At 39.4% G+C, this 25415-nt stretch overlaps 1 protein-coding gene across 1 annotated transcript; it reads right to left on the bottom strand.

Annotated features, from left to right (window-relative positions):
* Positions 1-508: 508 nt before the first annotated feature.
* Positions 509-25310, bottom strand: LOC133521401 (vigilin). The gene is made up of 18 exons (XM_061856343.1): positions 25230-25310; positions 25089-25154; positions 23375-23638; positions 22024-22239; positions 21364-21570; positions 18702-18917; positions 17819-18002; positions 16215-16345; positions 15304-15487; positions 14426-15159; positions 13757-13979; positions 12490-12776; positions 11801-12043; positions 8931-9068; positions 7679-7773; positions 3075-3288; positions 2391-2603; positions 509-1914 (listed from the first exon to the last, which is right to left on the bottom strand). The coding sequence occupies exons 3-18, from the start codon at positions 23588-23590 to the stop codon at positions 1624-1626; spliced, it is 3792 nt and encodes a 1263-aa protein (XP_061712327.1). The 5' UTR covers positions 23591-23638; positions 25089-25154; positions 25230-25310; the 3' UTR covers positions 509-1623.
* Between the last annotated feature and the right edge of the window lie 105 nt (positions 25311-25415).

Here is a 25415-nt window from a genome sequence, read left to right as displayed (position 1 = left end):
GTTAGGTTTTTTATAATGTGTTTATATCTTTTGTATTGTTTTGTAAGTGTTTTTATATTTTACTTTTATATCCATATTATAAAAAATCCTAACCTAAGATATTAAACGAATAAAGAGATTAATAATACTCATACCTATAACATTTTTTTATAAAAACAAACACATTTGAAAAAGTAGCAGTTAAAAGCAAAGCAGTTAAACATCGATAGATTATTAATATGTTGTAATATGACATCACTATTTTTGCTCGCACATAGACAATTTATGCACACACTTGCATTTCATTTTTGGTCACACTTGAAGTTTAACAGTCGTTCTATCCTATTTCTGTGAATGAGTATAGCGACGTCCCGTTCACACCTGTCATTCCGTACTTGGTTATGTCCCTGTGTATTGTATTCTTTGGTCCCTGTACTCAGTTGCTGAAGCAAGTAACGTGTGTGAAGCGGTCATCTATTCGACGATGTTGTCAGTATCAGCTATATTTTTGAAAAAAAAAAAACACTACTTCAATTCTTGTAAAAGATTTAATATATTCAAACACAATTTGCTATGTACAAATTACTTTGTAAAAATATTCATTCTCGAGTTTTATATTACTGATTGTTATAGGCAACACTTATAAAACATAGTATAGAAAAAATAAGATATGAAAATTATTATGAAAAAAATAGACATTCTATTATAATTTTAAACAATAAGTACACAGAAACATTTAAATTATGCACTCAACTAGGACGAAACACGAAATGTATGGTAAGGATCCTCCAGAACGACGCGAGAAAGAAACTTAAGAAATATTGTTTATGTAGAGTAGACTATTGATAAGTTTAGATTAAATAGGAATAGGTTTTAATACTTAAAATTATCCAACGTGTTATGAAAATTAGCCGTGTTAGTATATTGTTAAGATAGCATAGCTCAAGGCGGTTCAGAGGATTCTTAAAATAAAACGGGTATATTTCGTATATCAGAATAGAGATATTAACAACTTAGTCAAATGGCATCTTCCATATTAACATTACATGGTATATAGTTCATTAAAAATAACATCATGCGTATACAAATACGTTAAAATAATAACTAATCGATCAGCCAATTTCGTTGCTATAGTTCGGAACGAAAATGAATTATCGCAAAATGCAGCAATCTCACTGGACGCGTAAAAATAGATTGTCGCCTAAATAATGACAGCTAATCTATCTAATAAGTAAGTCATCATGTCCCGGAGCGGCCGCGCAGTCGAAATAGGCCGACCGATCGCGTCGCGGCCCGCACACGTCGGGGAATCAAAAACCTGATTTCTTTCCATAATAATCGATAATTAATAATAATAATCGTTCTATACTATGAACAAAAATACATAATTTTATGTAAATATATAACATACGATTATATAAGTTACGCTCCTTTTTCGTGTAAATCTTTTTAGAACAAAAAATTCCCGCTCCCTACGGCACAGGCGCGATGGCGGAACACGCGCGCGCAACAATTTCGAGGAGGCCACAACCGCGACGGTGGTCACCGCACGAGTCACCAGTGTAAAGGAAAGTAACTCATATAAGTGGTCGGGGAGGGGGAGGGGGAGGGGGAGGGGGAGGGTGGGTGTCGGGCGCGAGGCACCTAGCGGCGCGGGCCCCAGGCGGGCGCGACGGCGGGCGCGGCGGCGGGCGCGGCCACGGAGGCGCTGGGCGCGCCGCGCATGGTGGGGAAGTCGCGCGTGGACGCCGTGTCGGGCGCGCGCTGCTCCCACGGCCCGCCCTTCACCACGAAGCCGGCCGCCGGCGGCCCGTCCGCGCCGCCCGCCCCGCTCGCGCCGCCCGCCCCGCCCGCCGCCGGCTCGCTGCCCAGCGCCTCGCCGAAGTCGAGCGACGGCGCCGAGGGCCGCGTGTACCGGTCGGCGACGTCTTGCAACTGAGGGAACACAATTATACCATCACATATTGTCCTGGTCCTGTAAAATTACTACTGACGAGCTCCGAATGGCGAGGTATTAAGATGATAGTGGACGATCGCTTCTACATACAAACATAGTCGGTTCCATATTGGGATACCCTCCTACAATTTAGGAGGGATTTAAATCTTTCCGGGTCAGAGGTGTAGGATTAAGGCCGGAGTAGCTTTATTTGACGTTCATATGCGCATTGTAATTTGCCTACTTGAAATTTTAATTTGGAGCGCCCAAATATAACCATAAATTTAAAATTGGTAATTAAATTGGAGATTGACGTCAATATCTTTTCTGATCAAATCGGCCGATTTGATCATCCCGTCTGGACTGGCCTTAAATATCTTGACGCGCGGCGGACGATTAGTCGTCTATTTAAAACATGTGCTTTCATTAGCAAACGGTTTAAAGGTTACGCTTAGTAGAAAATATTCTATCTTACGTATTCCTCGGCCACGTTGAGCAGGTGGTCCTTGGCGTCGAGCACGTTGTCCTCGTCGCCGGTGATGACGACGATGCTGTCGTCGCCCTGGCGCGGGAAGCGGATGTCCACCTTGTACTCGTCCATGATCTTGCGGATGTTCTTGCCGCGCTGCCCGATCAGCCGTCTGTGGACTCGGGGGTCGATGTCGACTTCCTCGCGGTATTGGTTGTCCTGATGATAATAGAACTAGTTACTGATTTTGTTGCTTCCTATAGTTTCTATACTCATTTGATGGGCTGTCCCTTGACTTGTCACGTGGGGCGGGACAAATAAGAAAGCGGGAAATATTATTTATTAATTTTTAGTTATTGTTTATTTCAGAAATCTCTCATCTGTTACTTTTATAAAATGGAATCAGCGGTTCATTGATTTGAATTTTGTTTGAAATTTTACTGTAACTAATATTTATAAAAATCTATAACTTTTGGATTGCGACGGTAAATGATCCGTCAAATGTTGTAGATGCGCTTGCCCTTTTCGCGTAATACTTACTTATTTATATATGAACTCAAAGTATTCCTGTATAAGTTTTGTTTTTCCTGAAGAAGATCGCGACATAAATATTCTATCATATATTACTGTTTTTATATTTTTCTTGTTATTTGAAAGTGTATTGAAGGATAAATAAAGTAAGTATGTTACCAGCTGATGGACGATGGCCATGATGGCGTCCTTGGCCTGGTGCGCCTTGTCCTCGTAGCCCTGGATGGTGATGACGTCATCGTCGGGCTCGCCGCGCTTGGGCAGGTTGATCTGCACGCCGTAGTCGGTGCGGATCTTGGTGATCACCACGCCGCTCTTGCCGATCACCAGAGGGTGGTATTCGGGATCGACCTTGAACTTCAGCTCGTATGACCTGTGATGGGAGCGATTAGGTTAGATTCTTGTGGCGTTATTGATAAAGGTTTGTAATTTTATTTGTTTGTTGCTATCGTCCTATTATTATGTGTTCTTAAATACAATGATATTTTTGATCAGTTATTACAGAAACATGAATATTTTCGAATACTAATGGTTTCAACTCACTCAAAACACTTATCAGAATAACCCAAATACACCTAAATATCATGATTTATTTATGTTTACATTTAAGATAGCAGTTAAATAACAATTCCACAGCATTAATACGTTACCCCGATTAATACAGGGGTAGTTGGGAATAGTACATTATGATACAAGTGTGCTAAGTTGGTCACGATACAACGAGACGATATTGTGCACGCGAGCTGTAAGCGAGCGCGCAATAAGAAAGCCGATGTGGGTAATGACCAATGCACACGCGTTTCATACGACGTTTTTCAACACACTTGCTAGGAAAAAACAAAACTTAATACATAAGTTTTTTTTTGATAAAACAGTAAAAGTACAATTTTCAAAATGGTGGCTTACAGTTTTAACATCGAATAATTGCACCAAAGTAGGCACTTATTTGCCAGTTCATTGAAGTGAGCTACCAACACGTTTTCCAAGTGAGACTGGGCGTTTTTGCTGATTTTCCATTGAATAAAAGTTTCATATGCCGCCAATTATTCACCTGATTTTGATGGTAAAAGGCTATCGTTCTCGGCTCTTGCCTCTATTAGTATTACTGGCAGCGTCAATTTTATGTGTTCTTCATTTTCAATGCTTGAAAATGACATTTTCGTCAATATACAGGGTGACCTTAGCCATTGGACAAACCCTGAAATCCCACGAAGGGTTACTTCTCAGGAATGCTCTGACGCTAAAGGTGGCGACTGACTTGTAACATTTCGGTGTAATGTAACGTGATACAACCCGAGCATTACAACAGTCAGTGCAGCGAGCTGAGCCGCTCGACGCGAGCACCGCGTGCTCCACTCGGCTGTCGGTTTTTACGCGAATCCCTTTGAGTGTTACAAAGGTGGCGACTGACTTGTAACGATCGCCGTGAACGATACATTACAAGCAAATGTTACAAGTCAGTCGCCACCTTTATATTTTTTTAATTAGAACAAAAGTTAAAAAAATAAAATTTTCGAATACTTGATAATGATGACATTTTTCAAAAGTCAGAAGCTTATTAGTGTCATAAATAAAAAAGCGGCCAAGTGCGAGTCAGACACATTTTACCTCTTTGGAAGTGTCTCTCGCGCAAACTGTTCAGTTTAGAAAAAAATGATATTAGAAACCTCAATATCATTTTTAAAGACCTATCCATAGATACCCCACACGTATGGGTTTGATGACAAAAGATTTTTTGAGTTTCAGTTCTAAGTATGGGGAACCCCCAAAATTTATTGTTTTTTTTTATATTTTTGTGTACAAATCTGATTGCGGCTCATAGAATACATCTACTTACCAAGTTTGAACAGTAGCTCTTATAGTTTCGGAAAAAAGTGGCTGTGACATAATCCGGACAGACAGACGGATATGACGAATCTATAAGGGTTCCGTTTTTTGCCATTTGGCTACGGAACCCTAAAAAGATAATCCAAAAGGTTGCAGAAGGTTCCATAATATTCTTTGAGGATATTACCTTAGGAGGTACTAACATATACAGGCTGCTATGATACTTTGTAGAATGGTTCTAAATACCCTAATGCATATGTACATTTCGGCTTTGTCCAATGGCTAGGGACACACTGTATAAACTAAAAACATGCAAAACTATTCCAATTTTATGACAAATACGGAAACTGGCTGGCGCGTTTTTTTTTTACACGATTCCAATGCGCGCGCAAGGCAAAGGCGCGAACGAAATCGACAAACAGCCAATAAAAAAAATGTAATAAAAAGCTAATATTTTCGTATTTCTATTCGACGGATGGAGATCAAATCGGTAAATGTTATGTTTATTCATTAATGTAATTTACGAGATAATTTAATCTATAAATTATGTTTAGTGTGATAAAACCTCTTTGAACTAACATTTGAAACCCAATAGTTGGTAAAAAAAATGTATTACTCGACCAAATTAAGAAAGCTTCGTTTCCATGCATATTATTAGCAATCAGTTACGTTTTTAACTGAGTCGGATAATATAATGAAAAAGCACGAGTGTTATAAAATACTGAAAAAGCACGCGTGTTTAATATCTAGGATTATGAGCCAAAAATCGGTAAAATAAAAACGTCGTTTTGAGCAAGTGTTGAAAAATAACATTATACTACTGGCAGCACGGTAGTTTCAGCGAGTGGTGGGGACACGAAGTAACTGAGACAGGCTCGTTCACTTGGGTTGAGGCCGTCAAAGAGGACGCATCGTACAGGATTGGTTAGGTCAGTGTACTTGCAAGTACCTCCATTTATTTATTTATTTATTTATTTAATATTTTAATATATATATACAGCATTACAGTCGAGACCAAAGCACTGTACAATTCAGATTATATGATAGGATTACATACTAGGAAAAACAGATCACAATCATCTTTCGTCCATCACCTCGCAATACCGCAGACACATCTGATACACAGCCGTCCATCGACTTGCAAACATATCACAATCTGGTGCCCATGACAGAAGGGAGTTCAGCAGCCTTAGACAGCATCCATTGTCGTAGTAGTAATAGTTTAAAGTACCCATGCGAGAAGAAGCACCACATATATTTGTATCTTGCATACGCGGTACATTTGTAACAACAACCAATAGCATATAGGTACCAATGTTTTACAGTTTATTTGTATATCGTGTTCTTCAAAACACAAAGAAAAAGATGGTTTCAAAACAGAAGTCAAGAAGGAATTTAAAAATTATGCAGATTTCATTACACGGCCCTAATTCATATGTATGAGGGCAATGACGATACTCGCGCAATTTGACGTCCACTTCAAATAAATGTTTGTCACGGCGCGCAATTGAACGTTATGAGAAGCCGTTCGTAACACACAAATAAAGTGAGAAAATTTTGAATACAGACTTAATAGGGCTCAGTAAGGATTGATCGTACGGTCAAATCATATAGTATATCGTAGTAAGTATATGGTTTCGTATTAAATTCTTTTTAATTTTAATCTGTTTCAGCCTGTATCATCATTCAATTTAGCCTATGGTGGACTGGTAGAGAATGTCCTCTGGCATTAAGGCCGTCATTTGTACTTTCATGTATTGTGCAATCATGTTTAAATAAAATAATAAATAGTTTTTCAAGTATATTTTTTTTAATGCTCCACTTCATTTGTTTTTAAGTCGTGCAAGTGGAGAACATTATCTGCCATGTAGTTTTATTTCTGACGTCACTGAGCCTGCGGCACTGGAGATGGTGTAAGCATTTTAACGATGCCTCACACAGCTAAATTGTTTAAAGCATTTACTAGTTTTGGATATGGATTATTCGAATAAATAAAATCGAATATAAAACAAGTCCAGGGGCCCATTTCTCTAACGGCATTAGACTAATATTAATTTATTAGTTCACAAACTGTCAATTCGTATGATTTCCTGTCTTCTTCCTCGCGTTGTCGCGGCATTTTGCCACGGCTCATGGGAGCCTGGGGTGCGCTTGTAGGCACTAGTTTTTACGAAAGCGACTGCCATCTGACCTTCCAACCCAGAGGGTAAACTAGGCCTTGTTGGGATTAGTCCGGTTTCCTCACGATGTTTTTCTTCACCGAAAAGCGACTGGTAAATATCAAATGATATTTCGTACATAAATTCCGAAAAACTCATTGGTACGAGCCGGGGTTTGAATCCGCGACCTCCGGATTGCAAGTCGCATGCTCTTACCGCTAGGCCACCAGCGCTTTATAAATCGTATGATTTCCATGACAACACAATAATAATTTTAGCCATTAGGCTAAAATTAATTATGGTTCGAGAAATGGGCCCCAGAAATGAATCATGTAAATTCATAAAGTCGATTGTCATAATAAACTGGCTAAGTGCGAGTCGGACTCGCACAGGAAGGGTTCCGTACCATTATCTATAAAAACGGTCACCCATCCAAGTACTGACCCCGCCCGACGTTGCTTAACTTCGGCGATTGGATGAGAACCTCGAGATTGGAAAGAAATATTTATTTTATTCTGTTTTTAGTATTTGTTGTTATAGCGGCAACAGAAATACATAATTTGTAGAAATTTCAACTGGCTAACTATCACGGTTCATGAGATACAGCCTGGTGACAGACGGACGGACGGACGGGCGGACAGCGGAGTCTCAGTAATAGGGTCCCGTTTGACCCTTTGGGTACGGAACCCTAAAAAACAAGAAAGGTCTCTTTGTTGCCTGTACATGTTCGTACATGTTTGTGACTGTCACGAATAAATGTCTTTTATCTTTACGCACCTCAAGGCTCTGTCTTCCTTTTCTTTTTCCATTTCGACGATTTTCTCGGCAAGTGCTTCTTTCGCTTTTTCAACATTTGTAGGCGTTCCAGTTACCTGTTTGACATAAAAAAATAAACTATTAAATAACATAAAGCCCATAAAGGACTTAAATTGTACAAACATTATCATTATTATCATCAAGGCAGTCTTTATACACACGGGGGCCTTGGGCACTCAGTAATAGGAGGCCCTATTAAAAACCCCGTTGGACTGTAAAAAAAAACGGCGTTTAAGATCTTTCGGGACTCCCGCGAGGTTGGGGGCCCCGGGCACGTGCCCAGAGTGCTCAGTGGGAAAGAGGGGCCTGATTATCATGCTAGTGTGTCATGTAAGGTTCCTGTGCTCTACACGCTAATGTCCAACAATTGACACTGTCACCTCTAATGCTAATGACGAAAGTTTAGAGATGACATCTACTGTGCCAGTGACGAGTATTCGAACGTCTACCTTTTACTTAACTTATTATGAATTTGTCCGTTTTTAAACTTGCTTTGGTGGACCTTGGCCCCTGGCCTTTCTTTAACTTTTGTTTTACTGTGTGTGATGCAATGAAAAATAAACAACTAGCTATAGCCGTCATCAGATATATCGGAGTAGCCAAGGAGCCCACAAATATCTGAACACCTCTTTATTCTCGCGCCATAAGAGTGCATGTTTCAACTTTTTATTATCATTTTCGGCTATAGCAATTTGGTTACTGGCGATGTTAAATACAACCGTCATGGTTGGTACGAGTATGTACACTGCCTGTTATGCAGGGTGTTTTTTAGTCAACTATGGGACCAATACTGAAATCGCGACAAATAATTACTGTCCCATACAAAATATGAACATCAGACCAGCCAAAATATGTATATGAAACAGACAATTTTTTTTCGCCTTTCGGGGTTGGTCTCATAGTAAAAGTTGCTCAGTATAACCTAAATATATTGCAGGCGACAATGACCTGTATGTGTTTTGTAAAGTTAAGTAAGTAAGTAAGTCACTTTATTGTACGAGAAAAATAAATATTACATCAGATGGAATATAATTGTGTAGTACAAAGGCGAACTTATCCCTAAGAGGGATCTCTTCCAGTTAACCCATATCTAAAAGAGTAATTAAAACCTATATCTAAATTAATTATATATTATTACATACTAATACTATATACTAAAGTTTAGGTTTAGGTAGTAAATCTGAATTAAAGCCTAAAGGGTGTTGTAACGTACCTTGACGATATCAGAGGGTTCATCGTTAGGCGGCAGCAGCAGGTGGACGTCGTAGGTCTGCATGAGCTCTCGCCGCTTCTGTCCCGCCAGTAGTCTGTGCAGGTCGTTCGGGACTTCCACGTCGATCGTGATGGGGACCTGGCAATCAAACTCTCGTAAATGTACTACCGAAGTCACTCCTTTTTATTTGTATCGTGGTTATTAACTAAGTATTCCACTTGTCCAATTTCTTTGTCCAATGTGCATTCGCATTTAGCAAAATGTAAGATGCAAATACATATTGGATCAAGAAATTGGACGCGTGGAATACCATCCTAAGCAACGGTCTCATACAAACAGTAAAGTCAGCATCGAATAGATCGTGACACACATTTGTTGTTATTTCTATAAACAAGATACAAGACATAAGAACGTGTTCTAATATGTTTGGCCGCTTTGGCCGTCACTATCTATGTTTTGTATTGACTCTATGTAATTTTTATTTGTTTGTTTGGAAATAAATAAATGACTACAAATACAAATATGATTTCTATTTGATTCCGACTGCACAGTCGCCATCAGATATATCGGAGCGGCCGTGGTGGTCAAAAATATCAGAACACGCACTCTAACGCCTTGAGTAGAGGTGCTGTGTTCAGCAGATACTTGTGAGCCGCTCCGATATATCCGATGGCGACTGTACAAGAAGGGGGTCACAAATTTCTCTTTTCTTTCTTTTATTCTTTATTCTTTATTCAGGCAAACACAAAGTATAAGTTTACAGCTACAGCCAAGCCAGCCACTTATACTGTTAATACATATGTAGTCAGAACATAAAATTTGTAAACTTGTATTACACACATTATACATTTTTGGAACTATCTCTAGAATTAAACATACATATAATGTATTACTAAATTACATAGAGTTTAAAAAAAAAAATGATATTAAGTAACATAGGTATAGTTTAAAAAAATCCTGATACTACGTTGTAGGGACGGCCAGTTGTCTGAGAATATGTCTGCGTTTTGGACTGTAGCTATGAAGTTATTTAGTAATTCTATTGCTCGGTACGTGGGTGCATTTGAACCGTGATAGGTGCGAACATTTGGATATGCGAAAAGGTTTCTGGCTCTACGTGCGCTACGCCCTACTGCAGCTATGTAGTTATCTGGGGTAAAAATACGCATATTTTCTGTTCCCTGCTTCTGAAAGTTAAGAACATTGGCGAAACAAATGCTAACAATTTTGATATAGGCAGAAATAAAACGGTGTGATTTTGGTCAATATAAATCATAACCAGAAATAAGGTGCCAGTGCCAGTACCCTTAACTTTCGGGAACAGAAATGATATCATGATTATTTTGCTTATCAGCGTGTTTATTGCCCAATATATTTGACACATACGTCACATACATATATATTACACGCAAAGTGTTATGCAATTTTATATTTGTTTTCAAAAACAAGGGCTTAATTTGCCGTCGACACATTTTTTTATTTGACGAACAACGAAAATATTAAAGCACCGAGATTAAATTGATAAGTGTGCGTACCAATTTCCTTATCAATGTTATAGCATAATCGTGTTTGTATTTATTTTATAAATGGAACAATATTGATTGTTGATTTCGATTCAACTAAACTTCATTTACGTAAACTGTTCATGATTATTAATGAGCTTAATGCGTTCGATATAATTAGTCCGGTATTGTTAATTATTTCGACAAATGCTTATTAGGCAACTAATGAATTTCCCCCGACTTATTTCTTCAACATACTTTTGAACATTTTGTTCAATGTATTGCTAAGTCAGAATACTAAAGGCCGTGTCAGAATAACGCTAAGTGATTCTGCCCCCTTCGAGTTTGGGCTTGTCATTTTTTTAGGTGGTGTGGCTTTACATTAGTAATTAAAATACAAATTGTATATTTCGTCTTCAGGTGTATATATAGACAGATAACGATGTATATGTTGGTATCGTTGGGGTGTGTGGTGCTTAGCTATACTATAACTACTATATCTGTCGGTATGTTACGGTATATATTAATATAAATTATCGCTCTGTCTGTGATGAGCTTTACGCCATGCATGTGTGTAAAAATATTCAATCATTTACCAGAACAATTAAGAGAACACCCGCTCAAAAAATTAAGGCATATATTATTTACTTGGCAGGTTAAAAAATGTTTTTATAGTACCACTGAATATTTTAATAATGTGTGTATTTAACATAGGGTAATGGTAATGTAACATTTGCATGACTTATTTAAGTCTACATATATGGAACTGTATACATTAGCCTAAGATCTGCTGTAAGTACTATATCTATTGCAAATAAAGATTTTAAAAAAAGTAACGCGATTTCCGCAAGAAAATCACTCCATACACACACACCGCGTTCGTCGTGAGCGAAAATTCCATCATATATTATATTATATCATATCCACCAGTAAGTAAGGTAAATGAATCATGGTTGGCAGCCCTCAAACGTGTGTTGCTCCAGGAACTTCCTGCCTCGCACAGCTAAATTGTGAAATGAAAAGTTGTCTGATGCGGGCTGTACACACTAGTCGAGACACTTCGAGATAGGCCGAGTGTCTCGGTCTTCCTCGTCTCGTCTCGCGCTTCTCCGAATGGATCGGAGACCGAGAGTCTCGGCGCGGAATTCCGGAAATGGGACCCAATATAGAAAATCTGTTCCGAAATTGGAAACCGTCCGATATTGCAAGCTCTAGGCATGAGGTGTTTCAGGACCGAGATGACTTTCAAACCTTCAAGAAAAGAGCGGACTCCTATCTTTAAGGACGTCAACGCACTGGACCGACGGTAATCACTTACAACCTGGTGATTCATCTCGTTTGCCTCGTATATAAATGTTGTGACGTTACCTGTTCGAGCAGCGCCTTCTTGGCGGCGTCGCAGTTCTCGGGGCGGCCGGTGATGCGGATGACGTCGTTGGCGGCGTGCTCGTCGTCGCCGTTGCGCACGGGGATGTCGGCGGCCTCGGCCGTGTCGCGCTCGGGGAACTTGATCTGCACGTCGAACTCCGCCGTGATGTCCTTCACCTTGGAGCCGCGCGCGCCCATCACGGTGCGGTGGTGCTTTTGCGGGATCACGCATTCGATCGTGACCTGTGGGTGACAATAGTTTGGTAAGTTGCACACTGTATTGATGTAGCTAGGGTATGTTAAGTGGACACGTCCGTTTGCCTAACGTAACTTAGATTGGATTCAAGGCAAAATTTTGTCATGAAAGGTAGCACAAGAAAGTAATGTGTGCGGCAAATATTCTATAAAATATTAAACTAAATCGCAACATAATGTAAAATGTCAGAGCTCCTAAAAAGGTGTTAAAAAGAGGCTCCATGCCTTGCTCCAGCTCTCCTGAAACGAGCCTCGGGGTCTTATAATTCTCGTAAAAGTTAAAGAGAAGTACAGTCAAGGGTAAAAATACCGCCTACAAGTTATCTGCTTCGCCCGAAGGTATGGTACTATTTTATGGAACATATTTTTATTGAGTAATTAATTAGCCCGTTTCATGACAGCTAACACAAACGGAGTCTCACATAGCAACCGACCTTAGCTTCCAGATCGTCGATGATCTCGTGGATCCTCTGCTTGGCGGCGTCGATGCAGTCCTTGGGCCCCTTGAGCACGACGCGGTCGCTGCTGACGCCCTGGCGCGGGAAGGAGATCTGCACGCCGCCGCAGTCGTCGGCGATGCGGCGCAGCACCTCGCCGCGCCGCGCCACGAAGTGCCGGTGGTGGCGCGGCGCCACGGCCATCTCGCTCTCCGACACGTTGCTGATCTCGGCCACGGCCGCTTCCAGCTGCTTGCGGGCGGCTTCCACTTGTTCTTCGCGACCTGTCACACGTCATCATACGTCACGCTCGTGCCCATTTATTTTCTTATTGAATTACCTTACCTCCCACCATAAACAAAGTACCTAAACTACGACGTGTTATGCAAAACATGGTAATCACAAATTGAACGAATGAAGTGGTCTTTTTAGGGTTCCGTACCCAAAGGGTCAAACGGGACCCTATTACTGAGGCTCCGCTGTCCGTCTGTCTGTCAACAGGCTGTATCTCATGAACCGTGATAGTTAGCCAGTTGAAATTTCTACAGATGTATTTCTGTTGCCGCTATAACAACAAATACCAAAAACAGAATAAAATAAATATTTCTTTCCAATCTCGAGGTTCTCATCGAATCACCGAAGTTAAGCAACGTCGGGCGGGGTCAGTACTTGGATGGGTGACCGTTTTTACAGATAATGGTACGGAACCCTTCCTGTGCAAGTCCGACTCGCACTTGGCCGGTTTTTTTATATCTTCAATACAATGACAGTCCGATTGTCGCCAATCTACTGCCAATTCGAACTGCTTAGTAGAACACCAAATAGATTAGGCAAACGAACTCTCAAACATACTTAAGACGGCGATATATGCTTAAGATTTTACAGTAAGCACGAATATTTGCGACAGTTTTAATATTTTCGGTACCTTAACATTATCAAGAATGAGTTTATTGTAAAACTCCGCCTAAAAATGTACTTTGTTTGTAACGTTATATTATATTATGATAGAAAATTAAATGGTTCAGAAAGGAGACGCTCGACTTCGTCAATATTGTTGGCCAAGCTAACCCTGCATCAAATTTAATGTGTAAAGTACTGTATTTACCTCAGCAAATCATACGATATAATGTATTTACAACTGTTCGCTGACACAAAACATCACGCGGCACGTCCACCCTGCTCGCCGTCGGAAATTGACTGACTGCTATCTGTCACTGTCGTCACCATGACGTGTAAAATGTAGAAAATGGCGAGAACAACTCACCAATGATAAAGATGGCTTCCTTGTCCTCATCCTTATCAGTAGGGAAGATGATGCGCGCGCCGGTGTGTTCGCGGATCTTGCGAATGTTCGCGCCGCTCTTTCCAATGAGGAACTTGTGGTGCTCGGCGCGAGCACGAACGGTGGCCGTGTGCGACGTTAGTTCGCGTTCGGACGCGTGGGCGAGGAGCTGCGCTTTGGCTTTCTCTACGTCCTCACCAGGACCCTGGGAACAAAAATATGTTACATTTTCATACGTGTTTCTTTTTTTTAAATAAATTTAAAATAGAGACCATTAACAATTTGTTTTTATAGAAAACGTGCATCTACAATCGAACGATCACAATAGTATAAGTTATATTAAAATAAAATCTATATGCATAGAACCTTCTTAACATCCTAAGGATTTAAGGTAGTTTAATGGTGTGATATAGCAGCGAAAGATCCCGAATTTAAAATAATTTCAAATCGTTTAATACGGTAACATACATGTCAAAAACATACAAATCACTAAAATCTAACAAATCAATCATTACGGAATGTACAAGTACATGGCTATACGTAACTCCTTACTATCATTACTTGCTACGCTCTATCGCCTAGTGAATGTCGCAAGGTTTGAACGCTACAACAAAACAAATATATATCGAGGTAGAGTGAGATAACGTTTACCTTAATAACGACTTTGTCGCTGTCGCTATCGGCCGCGGGGAACTTGATGAGCACGCCGCCGCACTCCTCCATGATGGAGTGGATGAGCTTGCCGCCGGCGCCGATCAGCGAGTTGTAGTACTTGGGCGGGATCGTCACTTCCTCGGTAACTACATTCGCCTTCTCGTTGTGGATCTGTTGGATCTTCTTCACCGCTTCCTCTACGTTCTCTCGCTTGCCTCGCACCGTGATGACGTCACTGTCATCCCCTTCGGCCGGCAAATCAATCTGTGTCTGCGTCTCGTCCCTGATCTTCCTCAGGTTAGCACCTCCCTTCCCGATGATAAACTTATGGAACTGCTTAAAGATTGGCACTTCTTGGACGTATGACGATTCTGCTATTTCTTTGATCATCTTGTTAAGGTGCTTCTCGCATTTCTCGATGTCTTCCTGAGGACCTCTCAGTTTGATTGGACTTCTCTTTTGTCCCTGGTCGGGTAAAGTAATCAGTACGCGCTCGAATTTCTCGCGTATCTCTTTAATCCTGTCCCCTCTTACGCCAATAAGAGACTTAATATACCTATGGTCAACATAGACTTCTTTTGACCTTTCGTTTTCTAGTTTCATAACCATTTCTCTTAACTTCCTTTCTGCGTCAGCTACCCCTTGATGGCTGCCTTCGATACGAATCACATTGTTTCCTTCTGCTTCAATAATATTAATAACTACACCAGTCTCATCCTTCAGTCTGTTAACTGAAAAAAAAACATGATGTACCTTACTAACTAACAACATGATGATGATGATGTTTCTTAAGGAACAATAGTATACTATAAAAAGTAAAAAAATGGTCGAATATTATGCACAAAAGAATACACCCATAATGTTTGTTAACTTACTGTTAGCTCCACTTTTGCCAATAATGTGTTTGAAGAATTTGGGATCGACCGAGAGTTCCACGTATGTAAGCGTGGCGATCAAATTCTTCACAAAGTTGTTGAGTTCCACCTGCGCGCGCTCCACTTCCTCCGGGGGCCCGTCGATCTTGACCTTGTCCTCGGAATGCGTGATGTCAACATGCACCTACAAAATAAACATTACATTCTACAGATTAAGGACCAAGTATTCTAAGCTTCATTTTCCGAGAACGTTAATCACCATTTTTTTTTTTATAATTCGCCAAAAAAATTATAATCGGCCCAAATACGGAACGTTGGGTTTGAATATAGCGCTCCCAATATAAATAAATGGTATAGGACATATTTACACAAATTGACTAAGCCCCATGGTAAGCCCAAGAAGGCTTGTGTTGTGGGTACTCAGCCAACGATATATATAATATATAAATACATAGAAAACTTCCATGACTCAGGAACAAATATCTGTCCTCATCACACAAATGTATGGGTACCTTACCGGGGTTCGAACCATTGGCTTCATAGGCAAAGTTACTACCCACTAGGCCAGACCACTCGTCAATATGTGGCGTTGCACGCCTAAAGGGTCCTTATGCTCCATGTGCCTAAGGACCCTTCTCTGATGGAAAGCCACATATATCTTGATATAATTGTAATGAACACATGCTTTTATGTTCTTACGCAGCGCAATTCTTGCTCTTAATTGAAAGCCATACTGTAGTGTAGACTTGTAGACATAGGACGTGGAAGATCATGAAGGCGTTATTTGGATATTTTTCAGTTAGACTCACCGTAACTTTGATTGGAAAACAGCTTTTCCCTTCGTTATCAGCAGTTTTCTTTATTTAATAATCCCGTATGAACTACGTTGACGTACTAAAGGGTGAACGTACCTTAGAGAAGTCCTGAGTAATCTTTTTAATATTCGAGCCGTTCTTTCCGATAATGTATTTGTGTATCCATGTGGGAGCGTCAACTGTTGCCGTTTTCACTGAGTTAGCTTTTTCACACACCTTCGATAAAGCTGTGAAAGAGAATATCATTTAATAACCTTTTTTATTGAGATAGATTCTATTTGGGCTTTGTCATGATGAAATTATGAAACTTGTTAACAAGTGGATTGCGGCAACGCAAAGTTAGAGAATATGTTATGTGGCATATAATTAAATTAGTTAAGGCAGCACACACCTGCTTATCAATCGATATCGAATCGATTTGTTGAGCATACCAATTGAATATCTCAAATAAGTAAATATGGACTTCTAGTCCGCTTTGGACAGTTTGGACATAGGCATAAATCTCCGAGTAGTACCTAGTGAAATCTATGTGTTTATATCAAAACGCTTTGTATGTATAGGACAGGACGTTAGAGGCTCAATGAAATTTTATAAAATCAGTTGTCATCAACAGGAAAGCCTTGCGTTATTGAATATCACAGATGTCGTACGATTGTTTTCGAGCTAACAAGAGAGAACAATCGAACAGAGTCGTACGCGAGGATCGCATTAAATAGAATCCGACCACGCAAAATGTTTCACGTCAATTGCTAAGTGAGATAAGGCTATTCTATAATGAAGATGCAAACTTCGAGTTGTCAGACTAGTGCGTTCTTATTTTCCGTTTTAATTTTGGCATATCATACGATATTCCATCCAAAATTGTACCACATATATACAAGGTGGGCAAATAAGAGTGATACACTTTGATTTTAAATTTTAATTATATTAAGTGCAAAATTTATTAAATATATTATTTAGGGTTGGCAATTGTATACGGATGATCATTTCTGCCGAATCTACCTCTAGCAGCAAGCATTTTTTTTTTCAAATGTTTGTGTTGTTTAAAACACGGTGTTTGCTCGATTAATTTCGAGAAACAGTGACAGTGGCACCCAAATTCCCCAAATTTTGCAGCTCCTGACTTATTTCTGTGGGACTATTTAAAATTTACGTAATTTTAATTTGTGCCACAGAAATAAGTATATGCTAACAAGCTGATGAAATTTAAACAGTTAAAACCGACCATCCACCACAAATTTACTAAGATAACGCCGAAAATATGCTGAAAATTGCAATGATAAGGGCTCATATTTGCTGCTGTTAGTGGTGGACACATATCAGACATTATATTCCGCATGTATTTTTAAATCAATACTTAATAATATTTGAACTTAATCTTAATATAGTTAAAATTTAAAATCAATGTGTATACTTCTTATTTGCCCACTCTGTATGTCACCCCGGGTACGTCCTTAAACTACGTCCAAAAGGTAGGGTCGGTAACATGTAACTCCTCTAGAGTTGCAGGCGTACATAGGCTACGGAAACTGCTTACCATCAGGCGGGCCGTATGCTTGTTTGCCACCGACGTAGTATTAAAAAAAAAGGCCTTTCAGTGAATTGTACTCTAATGCTCTGGGCGGCGGACTGAACGCACTTGACCAGCGTTGCTTCTAGTCCGCGGTCGTGGGACGCCCCTCGCGGGCATGAAGACTCACCAAGGCCGATCTTGTTGTGCGGGCCGTGCAGGGTGATGGTGCCGGTGGGCGAGTCCGGCGGCGGCATCTCCACGGACACGCCGGTCTCCTTGAGGATCTCCTGGATGGTGGTCCCGCGGGCGCCGATCACGTACTTGTGCTGCGACTTCGGCACTTCCACGCGGACGGTCGAGCATTTCTTGGCCTGTTGGCGAATGATTTATAACATTACTACACTTTTCTAAATTCAAAATGCTTCAGACATTACTATTAAGCGTCTTCTTTCAGTCATTGGGTGATAAAGCTAGAGCCAAATGATTATAAGGTAAGTCCACATACCAAAGAATTATTGATTTAAATAGAAATGTAAAGTCCAAGAAAAAAAATCGATCCCTTAAGTTTGATAGTTGAAGTAAATGGCGAATCGCAGTTGACCACAAAAGTTACTCTCAATAGTTCGTGTCATCCACGGTGACGCGCAGATTAGTCAAATCTAACCTTTCATACTATGACAATACGAGTCAAAGCACGCGTCTTCGTGAATGACACGGTTCAAGCAACGGCCGCAACAAGTCCCATTAGTTAAATGCTTGTGTTAAGGTCGGTTACACCAAACCGTCTGTCACTGTTAAAGCATTCGCTAAGTTTATTGTATAGGCATTTTCATAGTTCCCTGCTGCGTGACGTTGATCAATCTGTCAACTGTGGTTGGTGCAACTGGCCCTTAATCTGTCATTTTGATTTATCTATTTGTAAGAAATCGATAATACATAAATTAACTCATTGGGGTTTATAAAGTGTTAATGAATAAGGGGTTTAGAGCTTACACATCTGATACAACATACATTCATAAAATATATGATGCATATTATTATAAAGGCACTTATTAGGTTTGTGTACTCACCATGTCCTCAGCGATCTGCTCAATCTGCGCCTTGGCAGCGAGCACGCCGTTCTTCTCGCCGGCCACGACGATCTCCTCGCTGGGCGTGGAGGCGGGCGGGATGTGGATGCGCGCGCCCGTGTCGGCCGCCAGCGCGGCGGCGCGCTCGCCGTACGGGCCCTGGATGAACGGGTGGTAGATCTTCGGGACGGTGATCCTCTCGAACGCCTTGCGCGACTGTCAAAAAAACATTGCTAATAGTATTTTTCACCTCAGCAGCTCGAACAAGCCTACTTTCGTCACTCCAGGGAGTGTGAAAAGTGCGACTTTCCTCACTCCAGGGAGTGAGACAAAGTAGCTTTTTAATTTAGTGAAGACCATGAATACTGGCTGGAATGAACTGGCTCAAAATGCTACCACGTCAGGATCTAATGTTGGCATGCTTACTGTTTGATGTAATAAACACTCAGACTCCAAGCTATCTGTACAAAAAACTGGTTTGGTCAACAAACAGAAGCTGTCACTCGGTTAGAGCCCCGCGTATTCTTATGCTGCAGCCTCAAAAATACCGCGCTGCTGCCTTTAGGGGAAGTTTTAGGTATCGGGCCACCAAATGTTGGAACAACATACCCCCGCCAATCAGAATATTAAAAAGTAAGCCTCAATTTAAAATTAAATTACGCCAATACCTATTAGAAACTCAAAAACTAAGTGCCTAAAACTTAACCCCACCTGACCATACCATTACCTGCCGTTACCTATCCACTTGCGTTCACATCGTGTAAATTCATAAGTATAATAACTACGTGACATATTTTTCTTGCAAATATTTACAGTACCTACATACACACAGTACAAATATATGTAACATGCATAAGTATATTATTTAAACATATAAGTACATTGACTAGTGCTGCACTGGTCGTTTATTAGTGTAGGTTTTAAGGTTCTGACGGAAGATCAGCGCTGTGGTCTCCGCAGCATTTATGCTGAGTCAGCGCCTATTCTTTACCACAACACATGACCCTCTACTAATATCTCTATTAATCTAAAAATAAGACACGTAATACATTTGATTGTTGACGTAATTATTGATATTAGTGTCAAACTGTATGTTACTTTTTCTTTGTCTCTTGTCAATTTTCTTTCTCTCTTGTTATTTGTTGTGTCACAAAGCATGTAAGTTGTGGTTGAATAAAGATTTTATCTATCTATCTATCTATCTAATACGGGAATAAAAACTTTACTTGATGTTAAATTTTTTAAACCTTTAATATGTTGATGAGGACCTCAGTAGTGATGAGGTGAAAACTTGTGTGTCACACGAGAGTAAAGTTATTTTACATCTCGTGTTTTTGAGCCCCTCACTTAGCTCAAGATTCTGACTTAGAATTCAATTATAGAATTTTTCGCTTACTCGGGACTCAAAATCAACACTCGCAAGAAAAACTTAACTTTCCTCTATTGTTGTACAAGTAACTACTATACAATCGTGATATAAAGTCGAGTACCGTGTTTAGACTACGAAGCTTGCTAAGTTGCCTAAGTGAGGTACGAGATTGAAAAGCTTTATAATATATCACTATTGTATACAATACTTTTTCTACGAGTCATCTAAAATAAGACTGTTATAAATATCTCAATAGACAAAAATGTAGTACAAAAGACATAAACTCCGCGCGACCCCGCGCCCTGCACCCATTTAGTCTTTTCTATGGGAGCGCGGCGGCACGTGATTGGTAATTTTTTTTTCATCACACCAACTGGTAAAAGCCCTCTTGATCTTCATAAACGAATGAGAAAGTTGCATTTTATCCACATGTGGGGCAAAGTAATCAGATGCAAATTTTGAGTTGTCTCCTTATGTTAGCTGGTGGAATTTACTTTTAAATTATGATTTTAAATGATACATTTTATATTACGTTCATTTGGATTTGATTTGGTTTGATTTTTTTGGTATTTCATAGTTAGTATTTTCCTCGCATTGGTGTGGTGAATTTTTTTGTGTTTCACTCGGAGGCAAAGTTTGTTTAACCCTCGTGCCTTGAACCCTCGCAAGGCTCATGATTCCATTTCTCGAACCACTCGTTACGCTCGTGGTTCAATTTTGGAATCTTTCGCTTGCTCGGGTATCAAGCCCCCTTGTAAAACAAATAACTATTATAATTGACACAGTGTATCGAAAAGAATGTTAGACTTGAGTTGGAAGCCCATAAATGAAAAGTACGCAATTATAGTTTGCTATACGAAATCTTAATTCAAGCATTACAGTCCATGAGTAGAAAAAAAAAATCACTAGGCTTTGAGATGCAAAGGTCGGCTAAAGAGTTGGGAAAACTTAGAAAACTATATAAGTAGTGAGTTAAATATAATTTGTGAAAATATATAAACATGAAGCATGATACTCATGTAAAATAGTATGAAGTAGTGTGAAGAGCAACCTGGTAATGCTCAACTAGATGGTTAACCTTAGCTCCACAATATAATAAGTAAGTAAATATTCTTTATTGCACCAGCAATTATACATTTTACATACATGTAAAACTACAAATACATTTTAAAGGAAAATAGAACCTGGTAACAACAGGCGGTCTTATCGCTAAAAAGCGATCTCTTCCAGACAACAACAGACCACGGACAGACATAAGGAAATTTCGAGTCGAAAAACAAACTGATTCCTTACCTGTTCCTCTGAGCATACTCTGATCTCATGTTCGGCTTTTTCGATTCCCTCCTTGGTGCCGGTGATGGTGACGATCTCGCTGTTGTCGCCGATGGCGGGCACGCTGATCTTGGTAGCGGTCACCTTCTCAAGCTCTTTCAGTTTCTGACCCTGCTTGCCGAGGATCCAGCGGTGGTGTTCCTTGGGAATCGAGATTTGCTTGCTAGCCTGGAAAAGTGCAAAGTAGACAAAACAATAAATTATACGAGTCAGTACATGACTGTATAGTTATAGAAATATTTGTTGGGTGGCATTACAAAGGTTAGGTCTCCGTTTTCTTAAATTAAAAAATAGTGTATTTCAAGCTTTATTTACACTAATAACCAAGAGAGTAGGCCAAGAAATTCTAAAGAAAGGATAAAAAAATTGTATCTTACAAGATACATTATTCAAGATCAAGAAACAGCACACTTAATCCAAGTAAGCAAGGCAAAAACGTTTACCTTCATTCGTAGTTGTTTGACTAAGCAAAATATGCTTAGGCGTATAACGCGTAAATAACGCCATACTTAATGTGGAGCTAACTAAAGTGTTTTTCATTGATATTGGCAGTTTTTGTTTTTACTAGTATACACTAAACATAGTTCATATTATTTAGTATACATGGGATTCATTAAATACCTGTTGCTGGAAATGGGTCAAGATCTTGCGACGTGCGTCCAGAACGGCACTATGTTTTCCAGTTAGGAGGAAAGTGAGGCTGCCATCCTTGCTAGTAGATATCTCGATGTGGGCTCCGGTGTCCTTGGTGATGGCTTGACATGTACGCAACGATTCACCCTCGCCAAAAGTGTTGGCGTTATCCAGTTTCCGCTCTTCATATGGCACATGGAAAACCTACAAACATAATACATTTATATAGAATAGTCCATCTTCAAAAACACAACTACATGTGCAGGTGACGCGCATAATATTTAGTGAGACACACACTACAAGGCTACAAGGGTATTGCTAACTTGAGCTTTCGTTGCGTCCTAAATTTAAACGTGAATTTCTAAGTATTCATAGCTAGATTACTATCATGGCCCTATACTGTGCTACAAAGATAACAATTGAGGCTACATACACTTGAATCAATTTATACACACAGAAAGGCGATACGGTAAAAATACCGATGGCGAGGACGCGATTGATTAACAACTTTATTGGGAACACAAAAAAGTTGTTTTCACTTGTCGTAAATTGAGCAAATGAAATTAAAATATCATAGTGATTACGTAAGCGTGTGAGCGGCGTGTCAGTGTTGCGCGCGGCACGTGGCGGAGTGGTACAGTCAAGTGTAAAAATATGGGTGTACACATCTTACTCAAACATATGTCCCATAGCATCTTATTCCAGTGTAATAAGAGCGTAGTACCATATTTATGAGACGATTCTCTCGATACATATTTTTGCAGCTGACTGTACCCGAAGTATTTCACTTTTCTCTTCTGGTTTGAAATAAAACATCATATCCTCATGTTACCATTAAAATATTGCACCATACTCCAATGTCATAAGGCAGAAGTTTGTATGTGATTGTTGCCGAAAAAACAAATTGAATTCTGGGCTACTATACTGGTATACCATACACTATTTAGAATAAAATATGATGATATTAAGATTAAACATAACTCAAATAGATAAACTATAAGATTTCATACAAGTATAAATACTTTTTTAGGCCTACAATGGCTTTCCCCTTTGACATCCACTTAGACTAGATTAATGTTATTAGGAATGAAAATTATATTAGAATTAATTTATTGGATTGGTCTGGTTATCCCAATGCAGTGATGAAGGGAAACATTAAAATTCTTTGTTTTAAGAAATGAGTATGTATATTAGATAGGAAAGGTGTGTATTCTGGATATTTAGTGCTCATGATGTACCTATGACACACGGATGAGTGCACACAACTTAGGTTGTAATGCCATAAACTTGTAACTTAACATGCATGAAGGATATTTAATATTTTTTATTATGGGATCACCTGGGTGTGAAGCGAGGAGCCAACACGTAGCTTGCTAGTAGCCTGCTGGATGTGGCGCTGCACCGGCGGCGCCGAGTGCGGCAGCGCCGGGAACAAGTCGTCGTAGGCGTTCGCCCCACTGTTCTCGTAGCCGACGTTGTTCATCTCCTCGCCGTGCGGAATCTCCGGGTGAACCGGCAACATATCCCCAACCATCATGGATTGCTGATGCATCATTTTTTCGTCTCCTCCAGCAGTCCTTGTCCGCGCCAAGTCGTTACAGTACTACAATAAAAAGATAATACAATTTGCTGTAATTCAGACACAACCAAGGTCACACTGCTTTCTCATTTACACTTAGTTTTAACAAGTGTAAAAGAGATGGCCTCATATCCTTAATTATCAGTTTGCACAGTGGCCACCATAGTGAGCCACATTACAATACATGCACATTAAAGCTTTACATCAACTGATATTTGAACAACTGTTTAAATTAAAAATACAATTATGTGAAAACAAAAACTTGAATATGTAGTTAATAATCGCAATTTAAACCATATGTGTGTCCTAAATGTATTACTTTGAAATTTGAATTCAGTTCTTCATCAAAATTACATTTAATCAAACTTTTAAGTAATTTTATGAAGTAGCTAACATTTTCTAACACCATATGTGAAGTTGGGATATAAAACATCCCCTGACATGACATGCACCTAGCACCTACACGATTGGTACAGGTACAAAGTAACTTCATTATGTTACCCCTTGACTTTACAAGAGAAATTGATAACACACATGTTGTTATCAGTAAATTATTACAATCAAATCCTAAGAAGTGCAAGCAAATTTTATTTATTTTACAACTTAATTTGTGTACAAGCAGATCTTTGAACTGGATGTTGTTTTCATGGCCTAAATTGAATAAAAGATATATGACATTATCAATCTGCTCCCATGATCACACTCATAATATTATCTAATGAAAGTAATTATATTATCTTAAGAATTAGTTTTAAAATTACAAAGAAATAAGGGTCAAGATTACCATGTGCAATTGTGATTTCCACACAAATAATCAGACAATCAATATTTCCCTAATTAGGTAATAGGTGTTTAGAGCTTAATGCTTCAATTTACTAAGTATGTTTAATTATAGAGCAGAGATAAGAAGTAACATTAATAAATGTATAATGTTATTTTGTTTTTAAAAACTTCAAACACATACCTACATAACTAAAACAAATGTAAATATGACAATCAAATAGAGTTGAGGAGGAGTGTAAAGTCTAACAATAAAGCTCCATTTATTTACAAGAAAGCATGAGTATAATTCTAATATAATAACATAAGTTTAAATTATTAGACCAGAAATTTAAAGTAATGTAAAATGTGGTCTTCACATGCAGGATATCTACAGGATAATAGCTATTGCATTGATTGAGAGACAGTTAATTGAATCCGCACGCAAAATTTAGTTATCTGATAAAAGTATACAAGACATGGCACACGTTCTTGTTTTGACATGCTTATAGCATTTTACTTAGAATCAACGTAATTAAGAAGATGAGAAGTCAAGTAGGTTATACAGCTAAACATACATACATTACGGCTCTAAGATGCTACTTATATGAAATAATAAATATCAGCATCCCGAATTCGTGATAATACGTGTCACCTTCTTTCTCCCAACACATTTGACGTGGAACTCGTCACGATATAATAAGTCAAGACTTACCTAAGTACTGTAGCCAATCAACCTGAAAGTTTATCCTGTAGACGCCAGGATCGGGTTTTCTCCTTCCTGTGCGAAAATATATACCAAATTAATTAAGTATTTCGAAGAAAACAAAAAATAATCTCCGCTACACACACGTACCCTGTGCTGCAGCAAGTGAGCGAGCGAGAAAGATATCAAAAATTTTGGAGTTGCCAACGCGTTGAATGTCATCAGGCCAAGTAGAATGCGTTCAAAAATCAAGCGATGACAAACTAGGCAGTTGCTAGGCAGTGGGCGTGGGTAGCCTATGTTGGCACTACCGTTTTTTTATAGTTATTGCTACTT

Source organism: Cydia pomonella, chromosome 9, assembly GCF_033807575.1.
Source record: "Cydia pomonella isolate Wapato2018A chromosome 9, ilCydPomo1, whole genome shotgun sequence".
Taxonomy (NCBI): Eukaryota; Metazoa; Arthropoda; class Insecta; order Lepidoptera; family Tortricidae; genus Cydia; species Cydia pomonella.
Note: the sequence above shows the minus strand (reverse complement) of the source record. Positions and strands in the feature narration are given on the sequence as shown.